Source organism: Lissotriton helveticus, chromosome 3_2 (genome assembly GCF_964261635.1).
Source record: "Lissotriton helveticus chromosome 3_2, aLisHel1.1, whole genome shotgun sequence".
NCBI lineage: Eukaryota > Metazoa > Chordata > Amphibia > Caudata > Salamandridae > Lissotriton > Lissotriton helveticus.
The window spans coordinates 501,185,887-501,207,321 of record NC_136062.1 but is presented as its reverse complement, the minus strand read 5'-3'; the positions used below and the strand labels follow the sequence as shown (position 1 = coordinate 501,207,321).

The 21,435-nt window shown below is 49.4% G+C and overlaps 1 protein-coding gene across 1 annotated transcript in view; it reads left to right on the top strand.

Annotated features, from left to right (window-relative positions):
- LOC144826116 (uncharacterized) overlaps positions 1-21,435 on the top strand; it is a 155,264-nt gene that overhangs the window by 68,872 nt on the left and 64,957 nt on the right. The window contains exon 4 of the mRNA XM_078684517.1: positions 1,714-1,824. Within this exon, the coding sequence (XP_078540643.1) occupies positions 1,714-1,824 (111 nt within the window). The remainder of the gene's footprint in view (positions 1-1,713; positions 1,825-21,435) is intronic.

Below are 21,435 nucleotides of genomic sequence, written 5' to 3'. Positions count from 1 at the left end.
AAACTCAGTACACGATTTAGCAATTCGCCTAACTGAATTTTGCAATTTCCGAGAAGCACCTTGTGTCTTCTGACTCTCCATGCGAGTCTCTGCTCTATGGTCCAGAATTCCTTGATAGATGACCGCTAGAGAAATCTCTTCATCTGGTTTTTCCAATAAGGCTTGCCCTACAGCATTAGCCCCGTTCTCCGACATTGACCCTGTCAAAGGATAATGACCCCTTGACAGAGTTTCTACATCATCTATTAGTCCCTTTGTTGCTGTGGTTGCCAGTTTTTTCCGTACAGTCATTGGGCCAGTATCTGAATAACAACTGACTTCCCCTTCAAACTGCATACTACTGCCCTCGCTGCCACCACTGCCAGACGATTCCCCTCCTGAGCGTGCTCTGGAGGCCGCATCGATATCGTCATCTGATGAGTCAGAGGGGTCGGACAGTGAGAAGAACTTTTCCCAGGGTCACTTTCTTTCCCGGCATTGTGAGAATTATTAGACGATTTTTCTGCCCCCACAGCGACCCTGGTAACCTTTGATGTCCCTCCACCTGCGGGTGAGCCCAAAGGAGGAGCCAATTGTATATCAACTGTTAGTTCCTGGAGATCTGTATGACATATGTTGGCTACATTAGTACTCCCAGGGACCGGGGTGAATATACTTTAATTTTCCACACTTCCCAACGTGTTACCAGTCCCCACCTCCTTTTCGTAAATCCACTTAGATGCATTTTGGCCCATTTTCTCCACTAGACTCAGCTCCCCTGACAAGTTTTTTTCTATCAGAGAGCCATCGTTGCCTTGAGCATGTAGGACTGCCTCAGGCTGTTTCGTATTAACCTGTACTGAGCCATGCAGAAATACAGATTTCCTGCTGTTCGTAGGCATAAAACAGCTGCAGTATTTTTTTCCTCCCCTCCCCTGCTCACCTCCCTTTCCTTTATACGATTTATCCAGTTTGGTGGGTACCCCACCTGGTAAATCCTAGCATTGCAATGCACTCTGAGCCCAGAACAGCCTCTACCTAATCCGTCAGCGTCTCCTGCTGCCCGCAATTTTCCTCCTCTAGCAGATTCTGGCGGCATTGTGAGGCAGGGCATATCCAGAGATGTCACGAACACACCTCCACCTGAGATTGTCAGAAACCACTGACGCCTAGAAAGAGACCGTTCCTGTCCCACCAAGTCTTCCAGGTCTCCAAATCACGAGCAGGAACACCCAAAAACAGTCAACAATTACGGTGAGACGTCCAAAGCTACAAGACAATAGAACAGAGAAAACCCGAGATGCCAGGTATATATATCAACCGCGCTCAGAGCTGTGAGTAAACTTTACAGGGGGGAAACCAGGAGCTGCTGCTCACACGTCCGACCCGGCAGACGCCAACTTGACCTCTCTTAAGTTCTATTGTAGATGACATTGTCACTAAACTTCATGATAGTCAAAATCACATGCCAGAATTGATGGCTGAATTTGTGCAATTGTAGATTAGCACTCTAGCACATGCATTATCATGATGCAGTCATTTTGGAATGTTGTGCAAATTTCTGAGTGCCAAAGACAATTCTTTTCATCAATCAAAGGACACAAATGGTGCCGCTAAAACATATGCAAAAATGTTTATGCATGCCCACTTATCTGTTATACCACCCAGGCTATCGCCTTTGTCCTAACCAATACTTTTGCTAACTTCCAAATTGATATTTATATTTCTTAACAGGGCCTATCGAAACAGAACCAGTTGTCTCATTCAGCATCAAACATGAGGATGGGTTGTATTTCAGTGACCCCACTGGTGCTGCGGAAACAGAACACATCGCTGGTCTCACAAGTAAGCTTTATTTAGAATATGATTGTTAAAGGAAATTCGAGGTACCCACTCATCCAAGGATGCACCTGAATACAGGCGATAGGCACAGAATCTGAGCAGCCAACTCATCAGGGGTGTATGTAATGCAGGTTTCTGGGTACACAAATCTAAGCAGCCAATTAATGTCAGCTGCCAACTCATGCGGAGGCTTATCTATTCAGGTATGTGGCTGTAACTTATCTTAGGGGTGTATCTGGTGCCGAATTTAAGCAGCCAACTTAGGGGTGTGTCTAATGCAGGCATATATGCACAGAATATCAGTAGCGAACTCATCCGGGGTGAATTTGATGCAGGCTTGTGGGTTGAGAATTAGGGTTCTAAAAGGTTTACTGTATAAAGAATCGAGATTTTATTGAAGACAAGGAGGTTAGCATTTTGCATAATAATCTTTATTTGCCACTTCTGTGCAGTGTCCATTAAAAGCTTAATAGAATCCAAAAACATCACAATAACCAAAAGAATGTTCAGTCCCACAAGTACTCTGTGACCTCCATTTTCCTCCTCTTTTCGTGGCTTGTTTGTTGGATCTGCGAGCTTTGGCTGGTTTAATGGGGGACTCAGTCGGAGGCGTTGGTTATCCAGGTGTTGAAGTTCCCGACTGCCTGTTTTAGGTTGATTGCGTTGTTGAGCTGGGTGGTGTTGCCGGCGTCTGTCCATTAGTTCTGTGTCACTTTGCTTCAATCAATCAAATCAATCAGGTGTGTGTTAAGCGCACTACTCACCCGTAAGGGTCTCAAGGCACTGGGGGGCAGGGAGGTTGCAGGTTCCAGTGGAGTGTGCGCAGGTGTTGGGAGATGTGGCAGTGTCTTGGCAGGTCGAGGACCAGTCTTGCGGCGGTTTTGTTTATTCCGGCATAGAGTGCGTTGTCGTAGTCGAGCCTGCTGGTGACCAGGGCGTGAGTGGCGGTCTTTCTGTGTTTGAGGGGGATCCATTTGAAGGACTTACATAGGAGACGGAGGGTGTGGAAGCAGGAGGACGAGACGGAGTTGATCTGGCGGTCCATTTTGAGCTCTGAGTCCAGGATGATTCCCAGGTTGCGTGCGTGGTCCGTGGGGGTGGGCGGGCTTCTGAGGGCAGGGGGCCACCAGGTTTCATTCCAGCCGTCGGGGTTTGGGTCCATTATGAGTACTTCCATTTTATTGGTGTTTAGTTGTAGGCAGCTGTTTTTCATCCATTTGGCGACGGCTTCCATGCATTCTCGAAATTGTGTCTGGTGGTGTTGGGTTTGTTGGATAGGAAGAGGATGTGTTGGGTGTCGTCTAGGTATGACACAATGTTGAGTCCGTAGGTTCTGATGATGGGGAGCGGAGCCATGTAGACGTTGAAGAACGTAGGGTTGAGAGAGGACCTCTGGGGGAATCAGCAGGTGGTAGGTGTAGGGTGCGAGACAAAAGCGGGGAGTCTGACCCTCTGCGTTCTGCCAGAGAGGAAGGAGTGGATCCACTCGAGGGCCTTGTCTTGGATCCCAGCGTCGTGGAGTCTGTATATTAGGGTGCAGTGAGAGACTGTGTCGAACGCCGCTGAAAGGTTGAGGAGGATGAGGGCTGCTGTTTCTCCTTTGTCCAGTAAGATACGGATGTCGTCTGTTGCGGCTATGAGGGCGGTTTAGGTACTGTGGCTTTTTTTCTGAAGCCGATTAGGCGGAGTCGAGGATGTTGTGCTCTTTGATGAATGTGGTGAGTTGGCTCTTGATGGCTTTCTCAATGACTTTAGCTGGGAACGGGAGCAGGGAGATGGGTCTGTAGTTTTTGAGGATGGTGGGATCCGCCAAGAGTTTCTTCAGGAGGGGGTTGATCTCAACGTGTTTCCAGATGTTAGCGAATGAGGCGATTGCCAGGGAGTGGTTGATGGTGTGGCAGAGCATGGGTGCGATGGTGTCGGCAGCTCTGTTGAAAATGTGGTGGGGCGCAAGGATTCCGTGGGGGGCCGGAGTGGATTGACTTCATCGTCTTCAGTGTGTCTTCGGTGGTGAGGGCTGTCTAGTTGTCGATCGCTGGCTTCAGGGTGTCCGGGGTGGTTGGTGAGGGTTCAGTGTGTTGGTTGTCTTCGTCAAAGTTGTCGTAGATGCTCTTGATTTTGTGGTGGAAAAAGATGCTGAGTTTGTCGCAGAGGTCTTGTGAGGGAGGGATGTCGGTAGACTCGCTGGTGGGTTGGGCGAACTCCTTGATGATGCTGAAGAGTTCCTTGCTGTTGCTTGCATGAGTGGAGATTCTGTCTTCAATCGCCTTTTTCCTCGTTTTTCTGATGAGTTGGTTCAGCTGTGGGAAGAGGTGCTGGGAGAGTTGGGGGGGTGCGAGGTGGTCCGGTGATGGAGTGATCGGACCAGGTGAGTTCTGTGGTATGGCTGTATGCGTATCTTTTGCTGGATGTGAAGATAGGATCTAGTGTGTGTCCTTCTCTGTATGATGTCTGTGACCAGCTGGGTGAGACGATGTTGTTCTTTTGTTCCAGGAGGTTGGCAGAGTTCGTGTCTGTGGAGTCGTCCAGGTAGAAGTTGAGATCTCAGAGGAGGATGTAGTTCTTAGATTCAATGGCGAGGGTGGCCTTGAAGTCTATGATGGTGTCTCAGAGGCCGGTTCGTGGTCCTGGGGGTCTGTAGGCGAGGGTGCCTTTGATGGTAGTTTCGTCGTCAGTATGGAGTTGGAAATTCAGATGATCGGCATGGTTTCGTGTTCGGTGGTGGTGCAGCAGATTGATTCTTTGTGGATGATGTTGATGCCACCTCCGAGTTTGCTGGTGCAGTCCCGGTGTTTCATCTTGTAGCCGTTGGGCGCCACGGTGGAGGTGTTGGGGGCCAAAGTGGGGTTGAACCATGTATCTGATGAAGCTCACGTTGGGTGCGAGGGTGGAGATGGTGTCCCAGACTTCAGAGGCATGTTTGCATAGTGATCTGGCGTTGATCAGGCGACATCAGGGAGGTTCCGGGGAGGTGCGAGTGGTGCAGATTTCTACAAGGATGTGAGGTGATTGGTTGTAGGTGAACTTGCATCTGTGGCAGGTGAACGGTCCTTTTGTGGAGCGCGGAGATGTGAGGCAGCAGTTGTTGCGGTGTCTGGGCTCCAAGGCTCGGCGGTCTGTGGTGGAGAACCTGTGGGTGTCCGGAGGGCCAGATTGTCTGGCTCTGTGTGTCTAGTCCAGGCACAGACAGGCTTGACTTTTACACGCCGTTGGGATGCCAGTGGTACGGCTGAGCTGCAGCCTCAATTAAGTAGATCCTGGGAGGGGCCTGGGAAGGCAGGCAACAAGAAGTGTGTGGCAGGAACAACAGGAGGCAAAACAGCTGTGTAGTGCCAAGGGCTTCGCTGGGCAGGAACAGCCTTAGCCGCAGTGCAGGAGGAGGCAGCACTGACTGCAGCAAGGGGCAGCTGGTGGGGGCCTGCTCAAGGGTGCCGTGCTGCAGTCTCCATTAAGTAGGTCCTGAGAGGGGCGCTGGAGAGGAGGAGGGCAGGGAGCAGGTGGCTGGAAAAATGTTAGGCAAAATGGAGCTGTAGTGCCAAGGGCTGCGGGATCCCAAGAGTGAAGAAATGGGGGGGGAAGAATGAGCAGAACCCACTGACTGACCGGCTGCGACATGAATCACTTTCTGGCTGCAAAAAAAGCAGTTGCAATTTGGAACTAGGAACTTATTTTGTGAATCAACCAATGTAGTAATCGGATACACAGGCACCTACTCACACACCCAGTGAGACTCTCATGCAGGTACACCCTGACCCACTCAGACACTCAACCACCCATTGAGCTAATCACGTACTCACACACCCACTGAGACACTCATGCACTCACACACGCACTCACCCTCAAAGGTTAGAAGTTTCAGTTAGGAAATAAAATTAAAAAACATTAGAAATTCACAAAAAAACAAGGTTACAAGGATGTTATAGTTAGGAAATAGAATTTAAAAAACGTAGAAATTCCCTGAAAAAAACGAAAGATACCGCAGGTGTCTCCAACCAGTCGATCGCGTGCTACCAGAAGCTCTTTGACACCGTAAGTAGTTCACAGCCTTAAGTTCATTTTTAGGTTTCGCCTATTGTCGTCGGTTTGATGGGTGAAGGGGGGCAGGAGCTGTGCTTGTGTACGGACAGGAGATGTGCCCTCCGTACACGTGCACATCTCCTGTCCCCGCGTAGGGCTGGCACGCTTTCACTTTTGTGCAGGACACTTTCAGGCTTGTTTCCATTTGTAGACAGAGGCATTCTGCAGACTCCCCAGGGTCCACGAAGGAGACCCGCTAAGAAGGTGGCCGCCTTAGTGCCAAAAGAGGCACAGGAGGCAGCCTCCCAGTATTTGGGACCCTCAGGGGTCCGGTGTGCTGCGTCACTTCCGGGTAGAGGGGGCGGGGAGAGAGGTACATATACCTCTCCCCGCCCACTGGGCACTGGGCAGATCCGCAGGCCTGATCCCTGCAGCCCCAGGGGAAGGACCGCTGTGGAATATTTTTTCTATTGTGTGTGCTCGTGTGCGGCTTGTTTGAACCTGCCTGCCGGATATAAACACTTTCCCGCGTGCATGCCTTGGCTCACGATGCCTGCTTCACACACAGTGCTGAGTGTATACCTATGAACACTGTGTATGTGTCATACTTTTATCGGAGTTTCTGTCCGCTGACATGGGTGCGCTTCTTTCTGCGTACCCACGTGTGTCATGTCAACATGTGTGGGCTTCACGTGCTATTTTTGTCTAGCATGTGCTTCTCTTTGTCTTCGTTTATGTTTGTGTGTCGCTGGATACTTATACATGTTTGACTACCTTTCTAATTGTGTACCTCGTTAGCTTGTTTTAGTCTGTGTATGCTCAAATATGCGTTTTTTTCTCCCATTTTTCTCAAGTGTATCATTCTGTGTTTTCTTCATTGTGCTTGTCTCTTGTTTGAGTATGTTGTTGGTCTGCTGCTAGATATCAGTAGTTTTGCTTTACTTGCCATTGTCCACAAGTATTCACCTGGTTTATGGGAAAGCCGAAGATGCGCCTCTTATTCAGCCTCCTTACAGTGCTACCCATTATCAGGGCTGGCAAGTCTTGGGGCCACCTCCTGGCTCTTTGTCTCTCTCTCCAATCACCCTGGACTTCCTGCTTCTTTGTCAGTATTGTAGGTTATTTGTCATTCCTGCTTTCTTCATCTGTCACAGTTTTCTCAGTGTCTTTTCTCTCTAGTCTGTCTCTGTCTCGCTTCTCTTGGGTCAGTCTCTGACGAGGGATAATAATAATGACAGGATGTGGCCTAACGGCTAGAGTGGTCGACGTGGAAGCTGGGAACCGGGTCTCGCAGGGACTCTTCATCCTCTGCTGTTCCATGTGCTTCACGTGTGGGTGGTTGTGTTCTGTCTCAAGCACTGTGTGGCAGTGACACCTCAGGGGCCGCAGGTGGAATATCTGCCGCACTGTGTGGCACGGATGTATGGCGTTATAACGCATACTATTACAACGCATGCTTTTACAACGCATGCTTTTACAACGCAGGATCCATTACAACGAATACCATTACAACGCATTTTTTACAACGCATACCATTACAACGTAAGTATAGGTAAGTATATAATTTATTTAAAAAATGTAAGTTATTAAATTTAATATAATTTTATTTTATTTAATTTTCATTTAATTTAATTATTTTTAATTTAATTTAATTTTTAAAAATACCCCTTTACCCAAAAACCCAAACCTAGCCCTGAACCCTAAAAATACCCCTTTACCCAAAAACCCAAACCTAGCCGTGAACCCTAAAAATACCCCTTTACCCAAAAACCCAAACCTAGCCCTGAACCCTAAAAATACCCCTTTGCCCAAAAACCCAAACCTAGCCCTGAACCCTAAAAATACCCCTTTGCCCAAAAACCCAAACCTAGCCCTGAACCCTAAAAATACCCCTTTGCCCAAAAACCCAAACCTAGCCCTGAACCCTAAAAATACCCCTTTGCCCAAAAACCCAAACCTAGTCCTGAACCCTAAAAATACCCCTTTGCCCAAAAACCCAAACCTAGCCCTGAACCCTAAAAATACCCCTTTACCCAAAAACCCAAACCTAGCCCTGAACCCTAAAAATACCCCTTTACCCAAAAACCCAAACCTAGCCCTGAACCCTAAAAATACCCCTTTACCCAAAAACCCAAACCTAGCCCTGAACCCTAAAAATACCCCTTTACCCAAAAACCCTAACCTAGCCCTGAACCCTAAAAATACCCCTTTACCCAAAAACCCTACTTACCTACACTTACGTTGTAATGGTATGCGTTGTAAAAGTATATGCGTTGTAAAAAAATGCGTTGTAATGGTATTCGTTGTAATGGATCATGCGTTGTAAAAATTGCGCTGTAACAGTCATGCGTTGTAAAAGTTGCGTTGTAACGTGTGCACACCGTGTGGCACTGATACTTCAGGGGGCGGAGATGTGGATGTAGTGGTAGCAGCAGCATGCATCAGTGCCAGGCCTTGTGGCAGCAATGCTGTGTGAATGGTTTTGAGGTTATTGAGGAACACAGCTACCACTCGCTGGTGTGCAGCCGTGGCAGCCGCTTTTTCCGCATTGGCCCGCTCCATGGTCTCCATGAGCCTCCGCATGTTTCCCACCTCCCGGGCGAGCTCGTTGGAGCCACTCTGACTAGACAGTCATTCTTGTCTTTGAGTCAGGACTCTGGCGATGTCAGCCATGGTTCGTTGGAGAGATTGGGTGGACTGTGGGCGTCCGTTAGGAACTGTAAGTTGTCCCTGATGGGGTGTGGAGTGGTGTGGCTCACTGGTTAGAGGCGGCAGACCCGGAAGCAGAGAACGGGCCGGGACCAGGGTTCAATTCCCGACGTGGCAGGGTCGTGGACCAGGGTCAGCGGACTCGACAATTCTCGTCTCGGTGCCTACTCTAACCAGGGATCCCACTCTGCAACTCTGGGCATTAAGCTTGCCTCATCTCTACAACGGCCCCCCACAGACGCCGGGGATGCCTTGTTTCACCTTGGAGATACCCAGAAGGGACCATCTCACAGGGAAAGCCAGGACGAGTTCCCCAGCGGTCTCCAGTGCCGGGACGCTTACGGGCAGCTGTGCGCTTTACAAGTCCAACACATTTACATTTACATTTAGACACCCACGTATGGCATCTAGTTTGTCTACCATGCGGTCAGAGCCCACCCGCACCTGTTCAGCCAGCTTCTCCTGGCACCCCAACACACAGCTTTGGAAGGCCATGTGTTCTTTGTGGGGGTCCTGGGAGGCAGCCATGGTGGTGGGTGCTGCCTGCTGTGTGGTCTGTGCAGGGGGTGGGGTGTCCTCGTTGCAGCTGGGCTGCCCAGCTCCTGGAGGTGGGGTGCGGATGCTCTCCACGAGCTGTTGGAGGGCGTCGGAGTCGAAGCTGTGGTAGTCCTCTTCGTCATCAGAGAAGAGAGCTTCGGGCTGCTCTGCAGAAGATTTTGATTGTCCCCCTGCAATGTGAAGGGGAGATGCAGTTTAACAACGTGTCCACATGTATGTTGTCGCATTGTACATGTTTACATATAGACTGCATGACTGTGTACATCATGGCTGTTTGGGAGGAGCTGCCTATTTGATGGGGGACAGTGGACATTTCGACAACAGACGTTATTGTGTTTGTACTTGTGCGTTATCATCTCACATTTCCCTGCAATGCCACTTGTGATTGGCCAGTGTCTACACCCAGTCGGCACCAGTTGTCTTCTGTTGTGGACGTGTTGCGGTTTGTACCACATTGTTGTCAGTGTTGATAAGCTCTGGGTGTTGTGTGTGTGTCTCATGTGGGGGAGTCGCCCCTGCAGCTCTGATTTTGCTGCCCCCTCTCCCTTACATGCGGTGTTCCTTTGACTTCTCTGCTTATGCAGTGCTGAAATGTTGCATACTTGGGTCCAATGGTCTCTTGGTGGGAGTTGGGGTCTGGGGCATGGTTTATCCGCAGATGTGCTCTACTTAATTGTGCATGTGTGCCATTGTGCCCATCTCCCTCCGGCCCCCGTTACTCACCCAGGTGCTGTTGTGTCCGGTCATGTCTCTCCACTGATGACTGTGGACACCATTTCCTCCATGCCGTCCAGCTTTGCCTGTGGCGCAGGACTCCCCCCCCCCCCCTCCCCCAGTCTGCATTGCTGCCTTCCAGTTGTTGGCGAGTTTCAGCTTGGTTTTGCGCTTGACCTCATTCCAGCGCCTCTTGACCCCTTCCATTGTCCTCTTCAGCACTCCGACTGCATTCACCTTGTCCTCGATGGACTGCCATAATCCATTTTTTGTTGCCAATGACACAGTGGAGGTGACGAACAGTTGTTGATGGTGTTCGGCCACCTCCGTTATCAGGATCTGTTTTCCTGCGGACTGAACCGCTTCTTCCTACTCTTCTTCTCCTTGCCCTTCCCTGACCCCGAGGTACTAGACTGGTCCTCCGGGGGGCTTGTGGGATTCTGGTTGTCCCCTGTACTTGTTTCAGCAACATCTGTTGTTTGGCAGTTTTTTTCTAGTTTTATGGTGATTGTTCCCGCCTGACGCGTGTGAATTGCAGGTCTGTAGCTGGTTTTCACTGATTTTTGTATCGGGATTGGCCTCATCGCAGCTTTTTTTGCGTTTGGTTTTGCATTTTTTGCGGCGTGGCCTTGATTTTAACGCAGTCAGTTGACGCATTATCTGGGCAATATTGAATGGTGCCGCCATGTTGAGGATGCTTCGTTAATACAACGTTATTTTCCCGCGATGTTGGAAGTTGTGTTAAGTTACTTTTGCGATGGTTATCACACGTTCTTGAGAATATGCCCCTGTGTCATATTCAAAACTGATAAATACAGTCTTCTTTTATTAAATGGGAGAAATTTAAAGTGAAGAAAAATATTTCTATGAAACATTCAGTTTAAATGTATTTCTCTACTTTTAATTATGCCAATTACGTCTTAAAGTTTTATGAAGTGTGTTTGTTCACTTCAAACTGCTCCCAATCAAATAAATGGCTGTATTTTTCTGTTATAAATATGGCAAAGTGTCTACAGGCCACTGGGATCAGGATGCCAGGTGTTTGTAAATGTGACACTTGGAAGTGGGATTACATTTCATTAATGAGTTTAATGGAATCCATATAAACATAAAGTTAATTCTTCAGTTCAGTGTTTTCCAATTTTAAAGTGTCACCTTTACACAAAACATCTTGCTCCTAGTGGCGGGTAGAAATGATGCCATATTTGTAACTGAAAAATACAGCCATTAGCTTAAGTGGGATACAGTTTAAGTGCAGAAAAATGTTCCATATCATGAACATTTTTGCCGAACATTTTCTGCACTTTAAATTTCTTCCATGTAAAAAAAAGGGTTTTATGTTTGTATTATACAAGTAACTGTGCCATATATGACTAAAGGTATTCTAGTGCCACGAGTACATATGGCATGGGCTCTCCGTCACACATACACATTTATCCAATTCAGTTGCACTCATGTTCGTGCATCCCCAAAGACCACTCTCTCACTGACACACAAGCCAGTCCCGTCATAGTGCCCCTAGTCAAAGTATTTTGTTCAAATCATAGTATCTGGTTCTGTGGACATTAGGCTTAAAGTCAATGGAGCTGGGTGGGAGGGTTTCTGGTAACAATGTGTGAGTTATTTAACATGTATTAGCCCATGATGATTTTCACTGATCCTCTGTAGCTCTCACTACAGAAAAGGTTGGAGACCTCTGGGTTACAGGGGTGTTATAGTTAGGCTCAGAATTCACTCGTACAAAACCAGAGAAATTCAGCATTTATAGTTACCTAAGCTAACTTTAACTTACGCCCCTGCAATGCACTACTTATGATCCATGCGGACGTGCTCTGCTGAGGCTCCGCTGTCGGGCTTGAAACTCGCCCATTTCACCGCATTGCAACTCGCCAAACCTCAACACCCTGCTGCGTGAATGTGAGGGATGCTGGACTCAGGAGGCTGAACCCTGGAACACAGCGAAGTTCTGGGGAATAATGACATTGTTTGGCATCGGCCTTGGGCACAAGATGGCGTCCGTATCCTCCAGGGGCTTCCACCCGTTCAGATGAGCCCGCGACTGACCGAGAGATCCTCGCCACACGCCTACGGAGCGAAGCGCGAGCCCTCGTGAGGCCACCGGAGTGCATCTCACATGCCAGCACAGGCGGAGATCTGCAAGAGACATTTGGAGCCAGACCAACAGCAGGGGGCTGCTCGGTCCTCCTGTCTACGCGACTTTAAACAAGGAAGGAGGCGCTGAGTCTCGGTGAATACAGCCATAGAAGAGGGTCCCTACCTGAAGTCTGTGGGCTGAGGACTCTCCAAATTCCACGATCCTGCTGCAATTCCAGGTGCCAATCGTCCGTCGGAGCTGCCTGACTTCAAAATGGCACCTGACGGACTCCGCATCTGACACGGGCCGAGATGAATGGGGTGGCCTCGGATCCAGACGTCTTTGCCCACTCCACGGAGGTAGGCTGCCAAGCTCTGTGAAGACTGCTACCACTGAAGGGAGGAAAGGGCACTGTGAGAAGTTGGCCTGATAGGTGATGTTTCCAATTCTGGAACCACCGATTATCAGACCAAACAATCCCTTATGGTGTCTGGTTGTAAGTCAACTTTATTAGACAAGCTATCCTAGGGGTAGCATGGACTAAGCAGCGTAAAGGCTTTACTTAAGAGGTCGTGTTAAGCGAGCTGTTTTACCACATACAATCCTGTAATATCAAATGAAAGGACACCACACAAGTATATGTTATAAAAATATATGTGTTTATTACTAAAAACAATCCCCAGTATTCTTTATGAATAAAGGGGTACAAGCGTTAAATCAAAAGCACTGTTTAAACATACAAAGTTGCACGATTATGGATGAGGGCGGGGGCCACTCAAACCATATACTAAACAAGTGGTATAAGAGATACCAATCGAGCAGTGGTTAGGCCTAGGGCCTAGGGAATCGCTGGGAGCAGTCAGGACAAGCAATGCTGAAGTCGGGAATGGCCCACAGGATTCGGGTGCAGTGCGGAAAGCGCACGCGTGCACCAATGTTAACCAATGGTGCGTAAAAGTTGTAAAGTTAAAGTTTAAGGACACTTCCGCTGAACCTAGAGGAACAAAACTTAAGACACAGACCCTAGAGATGTGTACCAGTGTGGGAACACCGGCGGAGCAAAGTTACCTCACCCACAGGAAGTGGGTGCATAGGGTCGAAGTTGAGTCGGGTTTCGTCACGCAGGCTCTTGGTGCTTGAAGCTGAAAGGGCTGCAGGCGGGGTGAAAGAGAAGTGTCCGGTGGAGTCCAAGGGTGGACTCAAGTCGAAAAGTACCTGAAAGCAGAGGGGACAGAGTCTGGGTCACTCAGCAGTGACCAGGGTGGAACCAGGACGGAACCAGGCAATGTCGGGCGCAATCAGGTGGTCGTCGAGGAGCTTCTCTCCGCTGTCACGTGGGCTCTGGGGCATCTGCGACGTCCAGGAGCAGGTCACGATCTGTCCCACGCAGGCTCTCGCCGTCGGCGCTGTCGGCTTCAGGATTGGAGCAAACAACACTTGGCAAAAGTAATCCACGCGGAACCGGGAGATTGCTTCTCACTCAAACCAGGAAGGTCAGAGTGGGGGCTCCTTTTCAGGGGAGCTGGTGTAGATCTGGAGCAACCAGATTCACAAGTCGGTTTTGTAGTTTCGTCGGCACAGGGACCACTAGCCAGCTGGCAAGTGACCGGGCCAACGCGTTGAGCCAAATGGAGCAGAAGGGCCCCACGCAGCACTCGTCGAGTGTGGAGGGCTGAACTTCGGTGCAAGAGTGGCTCAGGGTGGGGGCTTCTCAAACCCCGGTGTACAGCTTCGAGGGTCACTCGTGGGCTGCACGGTCAGCGTCTCGTGGTCAATTCAAGATGGCGTGCCCCACGCTTCCGGTCGCCTCCACGGTCTCAGCTCTGCAGGGACTGTGGATCGGGCTGTAGGAAGGCAGGCAAGCTTGATCTCGTCGATCTCTGTCGCTCGAGTTCCGGCGGGAACTGCAACAAAGTAGACGTCGAGGGCTGGATGGTGCCTGTTTACACAGGGTGGTCACTCCTTGACCACAAGGGAGATTCTTCGGGCTTCCACGTTGAGTAGGAGGTCCAAGGGTCCAGAGTTTCGTTTCTTATGTTTCGTTCAGGAAAATCTAAAGTGCATTGGCACTGCTCCCACTCTTATTCGAATCTGGGGGGTGTGATTACCGGCTAGGTCCCCTCCTATGGGTGGGACCCAGGAAGGGGGTGGATACACCCCTTTCCTTTGATCCAGGCCGCCCTGGCACGAGGGCTGGAGTGCCCCAGAACCGGTTTGGCCGGATCATGCAAGGGGCAGCCTTGTGCGCCCCAAGCAGTGTCTGGTTTCTTTCAGACCTCCCTGCTACAATCCACTATCTCCTGTCTGGAGGGTGGTAAAACCCCCCTGCGACAGGAAACCCTTTGTCCAGGCCCCATTTGGCTGAGTTTCGGTCAGCTGCAGGGGTCCAGACCCGTGTCTGTGGCAGAGGCATCCATTTTGTGGATCTAAGGCCCTTTTAGAAATTAGCCGCATTTAAGTAAAGTAACATGTCTTACCCCTCTAGAGGGGTGGAATGCTATCCCCGTCGCCAGAACTGGCGAGGGGATAGTATTCCAAATCGTATGACACCTTACACGACATGTTTTGATAAAGCCAAACCAAAGATGCTATATAACCGCGAGGATTATAAGGCACTTAAGAGTATATGGTATGGCGTTATCCTGAAACAGCTTAGGGAGTTGTTCCCGACAGCTGCAGACAGGCTCAGCTCATGCTAGAGCTCCATCTCACATGAAACCACGCACTCTGCCTCCAGGATTGATGAGGCCTTCCATAGGAGTGGCTCACAGGTTTATATGTGTCCAGATATAGGTTTAGATATAGGTATACTATATCTAAGCAAGGGGTGATTACACCACCTTACCCCAGCTGAGTGATCAGCCAGTTGTGTCAATTTAAGAACCAGCCAGGGGTGGCAAACGATATGCTGCAGCCCCTGGTAGGCCTTGGTGGCCCCTATGCCCTGGGCACCTATAGTGCACTATACAGGGGCTGACAAGGAGTCCATTTCCAATTGGGTTATGTGCCTATAGCACATGTATCAGTAATTTAGTGAGAGAACAGCAGGCTGGGGGTCTGATCAGCAGGCCCACAGCCTCAGTAGTCGAAAACCAGTGAAGCAAAAAGCAAAAATTTGGGGTGACCATAGGATAGCAGACCCTACTCTCCTACACAACCCCCTCCCCCCAAACGCAGGGACATTAAACTAACCTTGACCAGATAAGTCTTCATGTTCTAAGTGGAAGTACCTGGAGAGACCATCTGCATTACCATGGTCAGTCCCTGGGCGGTGCTCCACTGTAAAGTCCATCCCCTGTAGGGAAATGGACCACCTGAGCAGTTTGGGATTTTCACCCTTCATCTGATTGAGCCACAAGAGGGGCTTATGGTCTGTCTGAACTAGGAAGTGAGTTCCAAACAAGTAGGACCTCAACTTCTTCAGGGCCCAAACCACAGCAAAGGCCTCCCTCTCAATGGCTGACCAACGTTTCTCTCTAGGGGTCAGCCTCCTGCTAATGAAAGCAATGGGCTGGTCTTGACCATCTTGATTAAGTTGTGAGAGCACAGCTCCCACCCCCAACTCAGAAGCATCTGTCTGTACAATGAACTGTTTGGAGTAGTCAGGACTCTTTAGGATAGGTGCAGAGCACATGGCCTTCTTCAGGTCTTCAAATGCCTTTTGACAGCTCACTGTCCACTGAACCTTTTTTGGCATCTTCTTGGATGTCAAGTCATTTAATGGTGTCACTATAGACCCATAGTTTTTCACAAACTTCCTGTAATACCCAGTCAGGCCCAAGAAGGCTCTGACTTGTGTCTGGGTAACTGGAGGAGCCCAGTCCTGTATGGTCTGGATTTTGCTCTCCAGTGGTTGAACCTGACCCCCACCTACTAGGTGGCCCAGGTACACAACCTTACTCTGCCCTATCTGGCACTTAGTAGCCTTGATAGTTAGGCCTGCCTTTTGCAGGGCCTCCAAAACTTTCTTTAGGTGGATCAGGTGATCCTCCCAGGTGGAGCTAAAGACAGCAATATCATCCAGATATGCTGCACAAAAGTCATCCAACCCAGCAAGGACTTGGTTCACCAACCTTTGGAAAGTGGCAGGTGCATTCTTCAAACCAAAGGGCATTACCACAAACTGATAATGTCCACTAGGGGTAGAGAATGCTGTTTTGGCTTTTGACTCCTCAGCTAGTCTGATTTGCCAGTAGCCAGCTGTCAGATCAAATGTGCTCAGAAACTTGGCAGAAGCCAATCTGTCAATGAGCTCATCTGCTCTTGGAATGGGGTGAGCATCTGTCCTAGTGACAGCATTGAGACCCCTGTAGTCCACGCAAAATCTCATTTCTCTCTTTCCATCTTGGGTATGAGGTTTTGGCACCAGGACTACTGGGCTGGCCCATGGGCTCTCTGATGGCTCAATCACTCCAAGCTCCAACATCTTTTGCACCTCAGCCTTGATGCAATCCCTGACATGGTCAGGTTGCCTGTAGATCTTATTCTTCACAGGCAGACTGTCACCAGTGTCCACCACATGGGTACACCAGTTAGTCTGGCTGGGTGTGAGTGAAAACAAATGCCTGTGGGCTTGCAAAACTTGTCTGCAGTCCATCTGTTGCTGGTCAGTGAGGCTGCCCGCCAAGGCTACTCCATCAACTGAACCATCATCAGGGTTCTGAGAAAGCAGGTCTGGGAGAGGGTCACTCTCTTCCTCCTGTTCCCCATCTGTGGCCATGAGCAAGCTCATGTCCTCCCTGTCCACAAATGCTTTCAAACGATTTACATGGATTACCCTGCGAGGGCTCCTGGGGGTTCCAAAGTCAACCAAGTAGGTGACTTCTCCCTTTTTCTCAATGATAGGATAGGGTCCACTCCATTTGTCCTGGAGTGCTGCTGGGGCCACTGGCTCCAGTACCCACACCTTCTGTCCTGGTTGGAACTCTACCAGTACAGCCTTTTGGTCATGCCAAGCTTTTTGTAATTCTTGGCTGGCCTCCAGGTTTTTGGATGCTCTCTCCATGTATTCAGCCATCCTGGAGCGGAGACCAAGTACATAGTCCACTATGTCTAGTTTGGGCTTTTTGAGAGGTAACTCCCATCCTTCCTTCACCAAACACAATGGACCCCTCACAGGGTGGCCAAACAAAAGTTCAAAAGGGCTGTAGCCAACCCCCTTCTGTGGGACCTCTCTGTAAGCAAAGAGCAGGCAAGGTAAAAGAATGTCCCATTTCCGCCTGAGCTTCTCTGGTAATCCTTTTATCATGCCTTTAAGGGTCTTGTTAAATCTCTCCACAAGCCCATTGCACTGTGGATGATAGGGGGTGGTAAACTTGTAGTTTACTCCACACTCCTTCCACATTGCTTTCAGATAGCTAGACATAAAGTTTGTGCCTCTATCTGATAGTACCTCCTTTGGAAAGCCCACTCTGGAGAAAACTGCAATGAGGGCTTTTGCCACCACAGGTGCTGTGGTGGTCCTCAGGGGAATAGCCTCTGGATACCTGGTGGCATGATCCACTACCACCAGTATAAATCTGTTCCCAGATGCTGTTTGGGGGTCCATTGGACCCACAATATCAATTCCAACTCTTTCAAAGGGGACCCCCACCACAGGTAGTGGTATTAGGGGGGCCTTTGTTGTGCCACCTGACTTACCACTGGCTTGGCAAGTGACACAGGAGCGACAAAACTCCTTGACATTCTCTGACATATGAGGCCAGTGAAAGTGTGAAACAAGCCTGTCCCACGTCTTGTTCTGGCCTAAGTGTCCTGCAAGGGGAATATCATGGGCCAAGGTAAGAAGGAACCCCCTAAACTGCAGAGGTATAACCAACCTCCTGGTCATGCCAGGCTTGGAGTCTCTAGCCTCTGAGTAAAGGAGTCCATCATCCCAATACACAGTATGGGTACCTTGGGCATCCCCAGCAGCCTCAGCAGCAGCCTGCTGTCTGAGGGGTTCAAGTGAAGGGCAATCTAATTGAGCCTGCCTCAGGTCTGCCCTTGAGGGTCCCCCTGTCCCCAGAAACTCAACCTGGTCAGGTTCAAGTTCCTCAGAGACAGTCTCCTCTTGGACTGCAGAATCAGTTTCCTCTGAAACTTGATCCTCAACCTGGGGCAAGGTGGAAGGCTCAGCCTTTCCTCTCTTGCTCCTTCTCTTGCGTTGTGGTTGGTCTATTGTTCCAAGATCCACTACTGGTTCAGGAAGGCACTTCTTAGCCTGAGACCTTGTCACTGCAAGGACGTGCTCTGAAATCCCTAGCATTTCTGCATGAGTCCTGTACTCCACTTCTGACCAAGCTGAGCTTTCAAGATCATTGCCTAACAGACAGTCTACTGGGAGGTCTGCACTCACAACAACTTTCTTTAGGCCATCTACCCCTCCCCAGGAGAAGTTCACAACTGCCACACTATGGGAAGTAGTGGAGTTGCTTGCATTGGTCACTAGGTAACTCTCACCTAGTACAATCTGTCCAGGGTCCACAAAGTCAGGTGTCACCATTGTGACACTGGCACATGTGTCCCTGTAGGCCTGAGCCAGTTTCTCATTGATTAAAGGTGTCTGCCTATATTTGCCCATGTTACTGGGGCTTACTGCAGTGGACAAATCTAGGTCCACATCATATAGGAGAACTGCCTGAGTAGGGGTTCTGACTAGGCCAGATCCTACTTCAATACCCAGGGTCAACCCTGCTACACCCTTGGACTGTGTTCCACCACTGCTTACTGGACTAGGGGGTGCAGTTGCTTTAGGAGCTGCAGTGGTGGGGACTGGATTTGTCTTAGTGCATTCACTGCCCCAGTGTGAAACTGATTTGCAGGTATTACACCAAGGTGTCTTTGGACCTTTATTCTTCTTCTTCTTGTTTCCATTTTGGGAACCACCCTCCTTGCTATTAGTTTGGGGGCCTGAAGACTTCTGGTCTTTTTCTTTATCTTTCTGATTTCCACCCTTCTGGTCTGTTTTCTTCTGGTCACCACCTTGGTTCTGGGGTTTCTGCTTAATCCTTGTTCTGACCCATTTGTCCGCCTTCTTTCCCAATTCTTGGGGAGAGGTCAGATCAGAGTCAATAAGGTATTGATGCAACAGCTGGTTTGTACAGTTATTAAGGATCTGTTCTCTCATTATAAGATTGTACAATCCTGTATAGTCTGAAACTTTACTTCCCTGCAACCAACCCTCCAAAGCCTTAGTGGCACACTCAACGAAATCAGTCCAGTCTTGAGTCTGTGCTTTTTGGGTGTCTCTGAACAACAACCTGTATTGCTCAGTGGTTAGGCCAAACCCTTCAATAAGAGCACTCTTCAAAACAGAGTAGTTTTTGGCATCCTCAGGTCTAACTGTGAGGAGCCTGTCCCTCCCTTTCTCAGAAAAGGAGTACCATAAAATTGCAGCCCACTGATCCTGAGGAACCTGCTGTACCATGCAGGCTCTCTCAAGAGCAGTCATCCATTTGTGGATGTCATTCCCTTCCTTGTAGGGGGGCACAATTTTTGTCAGGTTTCTATTGTCATAGCTCCTGTCTTTTTCTCTAGGAAGATTGCTGCCACCAGTGGCATCTAAGCCACTCAATTTCTGCTCTCTTGCCAAGGTAAGTCTAGCTTGAGCCAAGGTAAGTTTAGCTTGAGCCAGGGCTACCTCCTCCCTCTCTATTTGGAGTCTGACAGCCCTCATTCTGGCCCTATGCTCAGTCTCCTGAGAGGCAGTCATACCTCTCTCAGATTCTCTGGAGGCACTAGAAATATGAGAGTCCCCTGAGGGAGATCTCACTCTTCTGTTGCCTGGGAGAATGAGACTGTGGGATCTGGGGAGGTGCTGGCCCTCTCCATTTCCCAGTAGGTCTAAGTTGGCCTGGTTAAGCCTGGCAACTAGGACCTGGCTACCCCTCTGATCCCGATCTTCTGGGTCCTCTACATCTGAGTCCTCCTCCCCCTCCTCTCCTTCTTCCTCCTGAGGGGTACCAGTTACAGGGGGTTTCTCTCCATCTCCTGACACTAAGGGAATTCCATTCGCCTTCTCTAAGTCATCCTGTTCTAGAATGGCTATCAGGATAGGACAGGTGGGACTTCTGCCCCTTTTTAACCCTCTTGAAACGCACAAGGCAATCAAGTCCTTTCGGGTTAATTTGTCATAGCTGGAAGTTGCCTGGGTAAGGTCAACTGTCACAGGGGTAGACCCTGAGGCCACTCCTGTGTCAGACATGACTCTAGTGTGGTGTAAGTGATGCACCTACCAACACTAAGTGTTTCCCAACTGTACCTTACTAGTGAGTTGCAGTCAGGGTGTGCTAATCCCTTTAATCTACAACTACTAAGTTCAGTAGAACTTAATATGCTAAGCTTTTGATTTATATGTACCTAGAGGTACTTGATGTGATCTTTCAATTTGATAAAAAGATTGCAATGGTAAAACAACAGCAAGCTCAAATCCGCACCGCTGCTCACCAATGTGAGAAGTTGGCCTGATAGGTGATGTTTCCAATTCTGGAACCACCGATTATCAGACCAAACAATCCCTTATGGTGTCTGGTTGTAAGTCAACCTTATTAGACAAGCTATCCTAGGGGTAGCATGGACTAAGCAGCCTAAAGGCTTAACTTAAGAGGTCGTGTTAAGCGAGCTGTTTTACCACATACAATCCTGTAATATCAAATGAAAGGACACCACACAAGTATATGTTATAAAAATATATGTGTTTATTACTAAAAACAATCCCCAGTATTCTTTATGAATAAAGGGGTACAAGCGTTAAATCAAAAGCACTGTTTAAACATACAAAGTTGCACGATTATGGATGAGGGCGGGGGCCACTCAAACCATATACTAAACAAGTGGTATAAGAGATACCAATCGAGCAGTGGTTAGGCCTAGGGAATCGCTGGGAGCAGTCAGGACAAGCAATGCTGAAGTCGGGAATGGCCCACGGGATTCGGGTGCAGTGCGGAAAGCGCACGCGTGCACCAATGTTAACCAATGGTGCGTAAAAGTTGTAAAGTTAAAGTTTAAGGACACTTCCGCTGAACCTAGAGGAACAAAACTTAAGACACAGACCCTAGAGATGTGTACCAGTGTGGGAACACCGGCGGAGCAAAGTTACCTCACCCACAGGAAGCGGGTGCATAGGGTCGAAGTTGAGTCGGGTTTCATCACGCAGGCTCTTGGTGCTTGAAGCTGAAAGGGCTGCAGGCGGGGTGAAAGAGAAGTGTCCGGTGGAGTCCAAGGGTGGACTCAAGTCGAAAAGTACCTGAAAGCAGAGGGGACAGAGTCTGGGTCACTCAGCAGTGACCAGGGTGGAACCAGGACGGAACCAGGCAATGTCGGGCGCAATCAGGTGGTCGTCGAGGAGCTTCTCTCCGCTGTCACGTGGGCTCTGGGGCATCTGCGACGTCCAGGAGCAGGTCACGATCTGTCCCACGCAGGCTCTCGCCGTCGGCGCTGTCGGCTTCAGGATTGGAGCAAACAACACTTGGCAAAAGTAATCCACGCGGAACCGGGAGATTGCTTCTCACCCAAACCAGGAAGGTCAGAGTGGGGGCTCC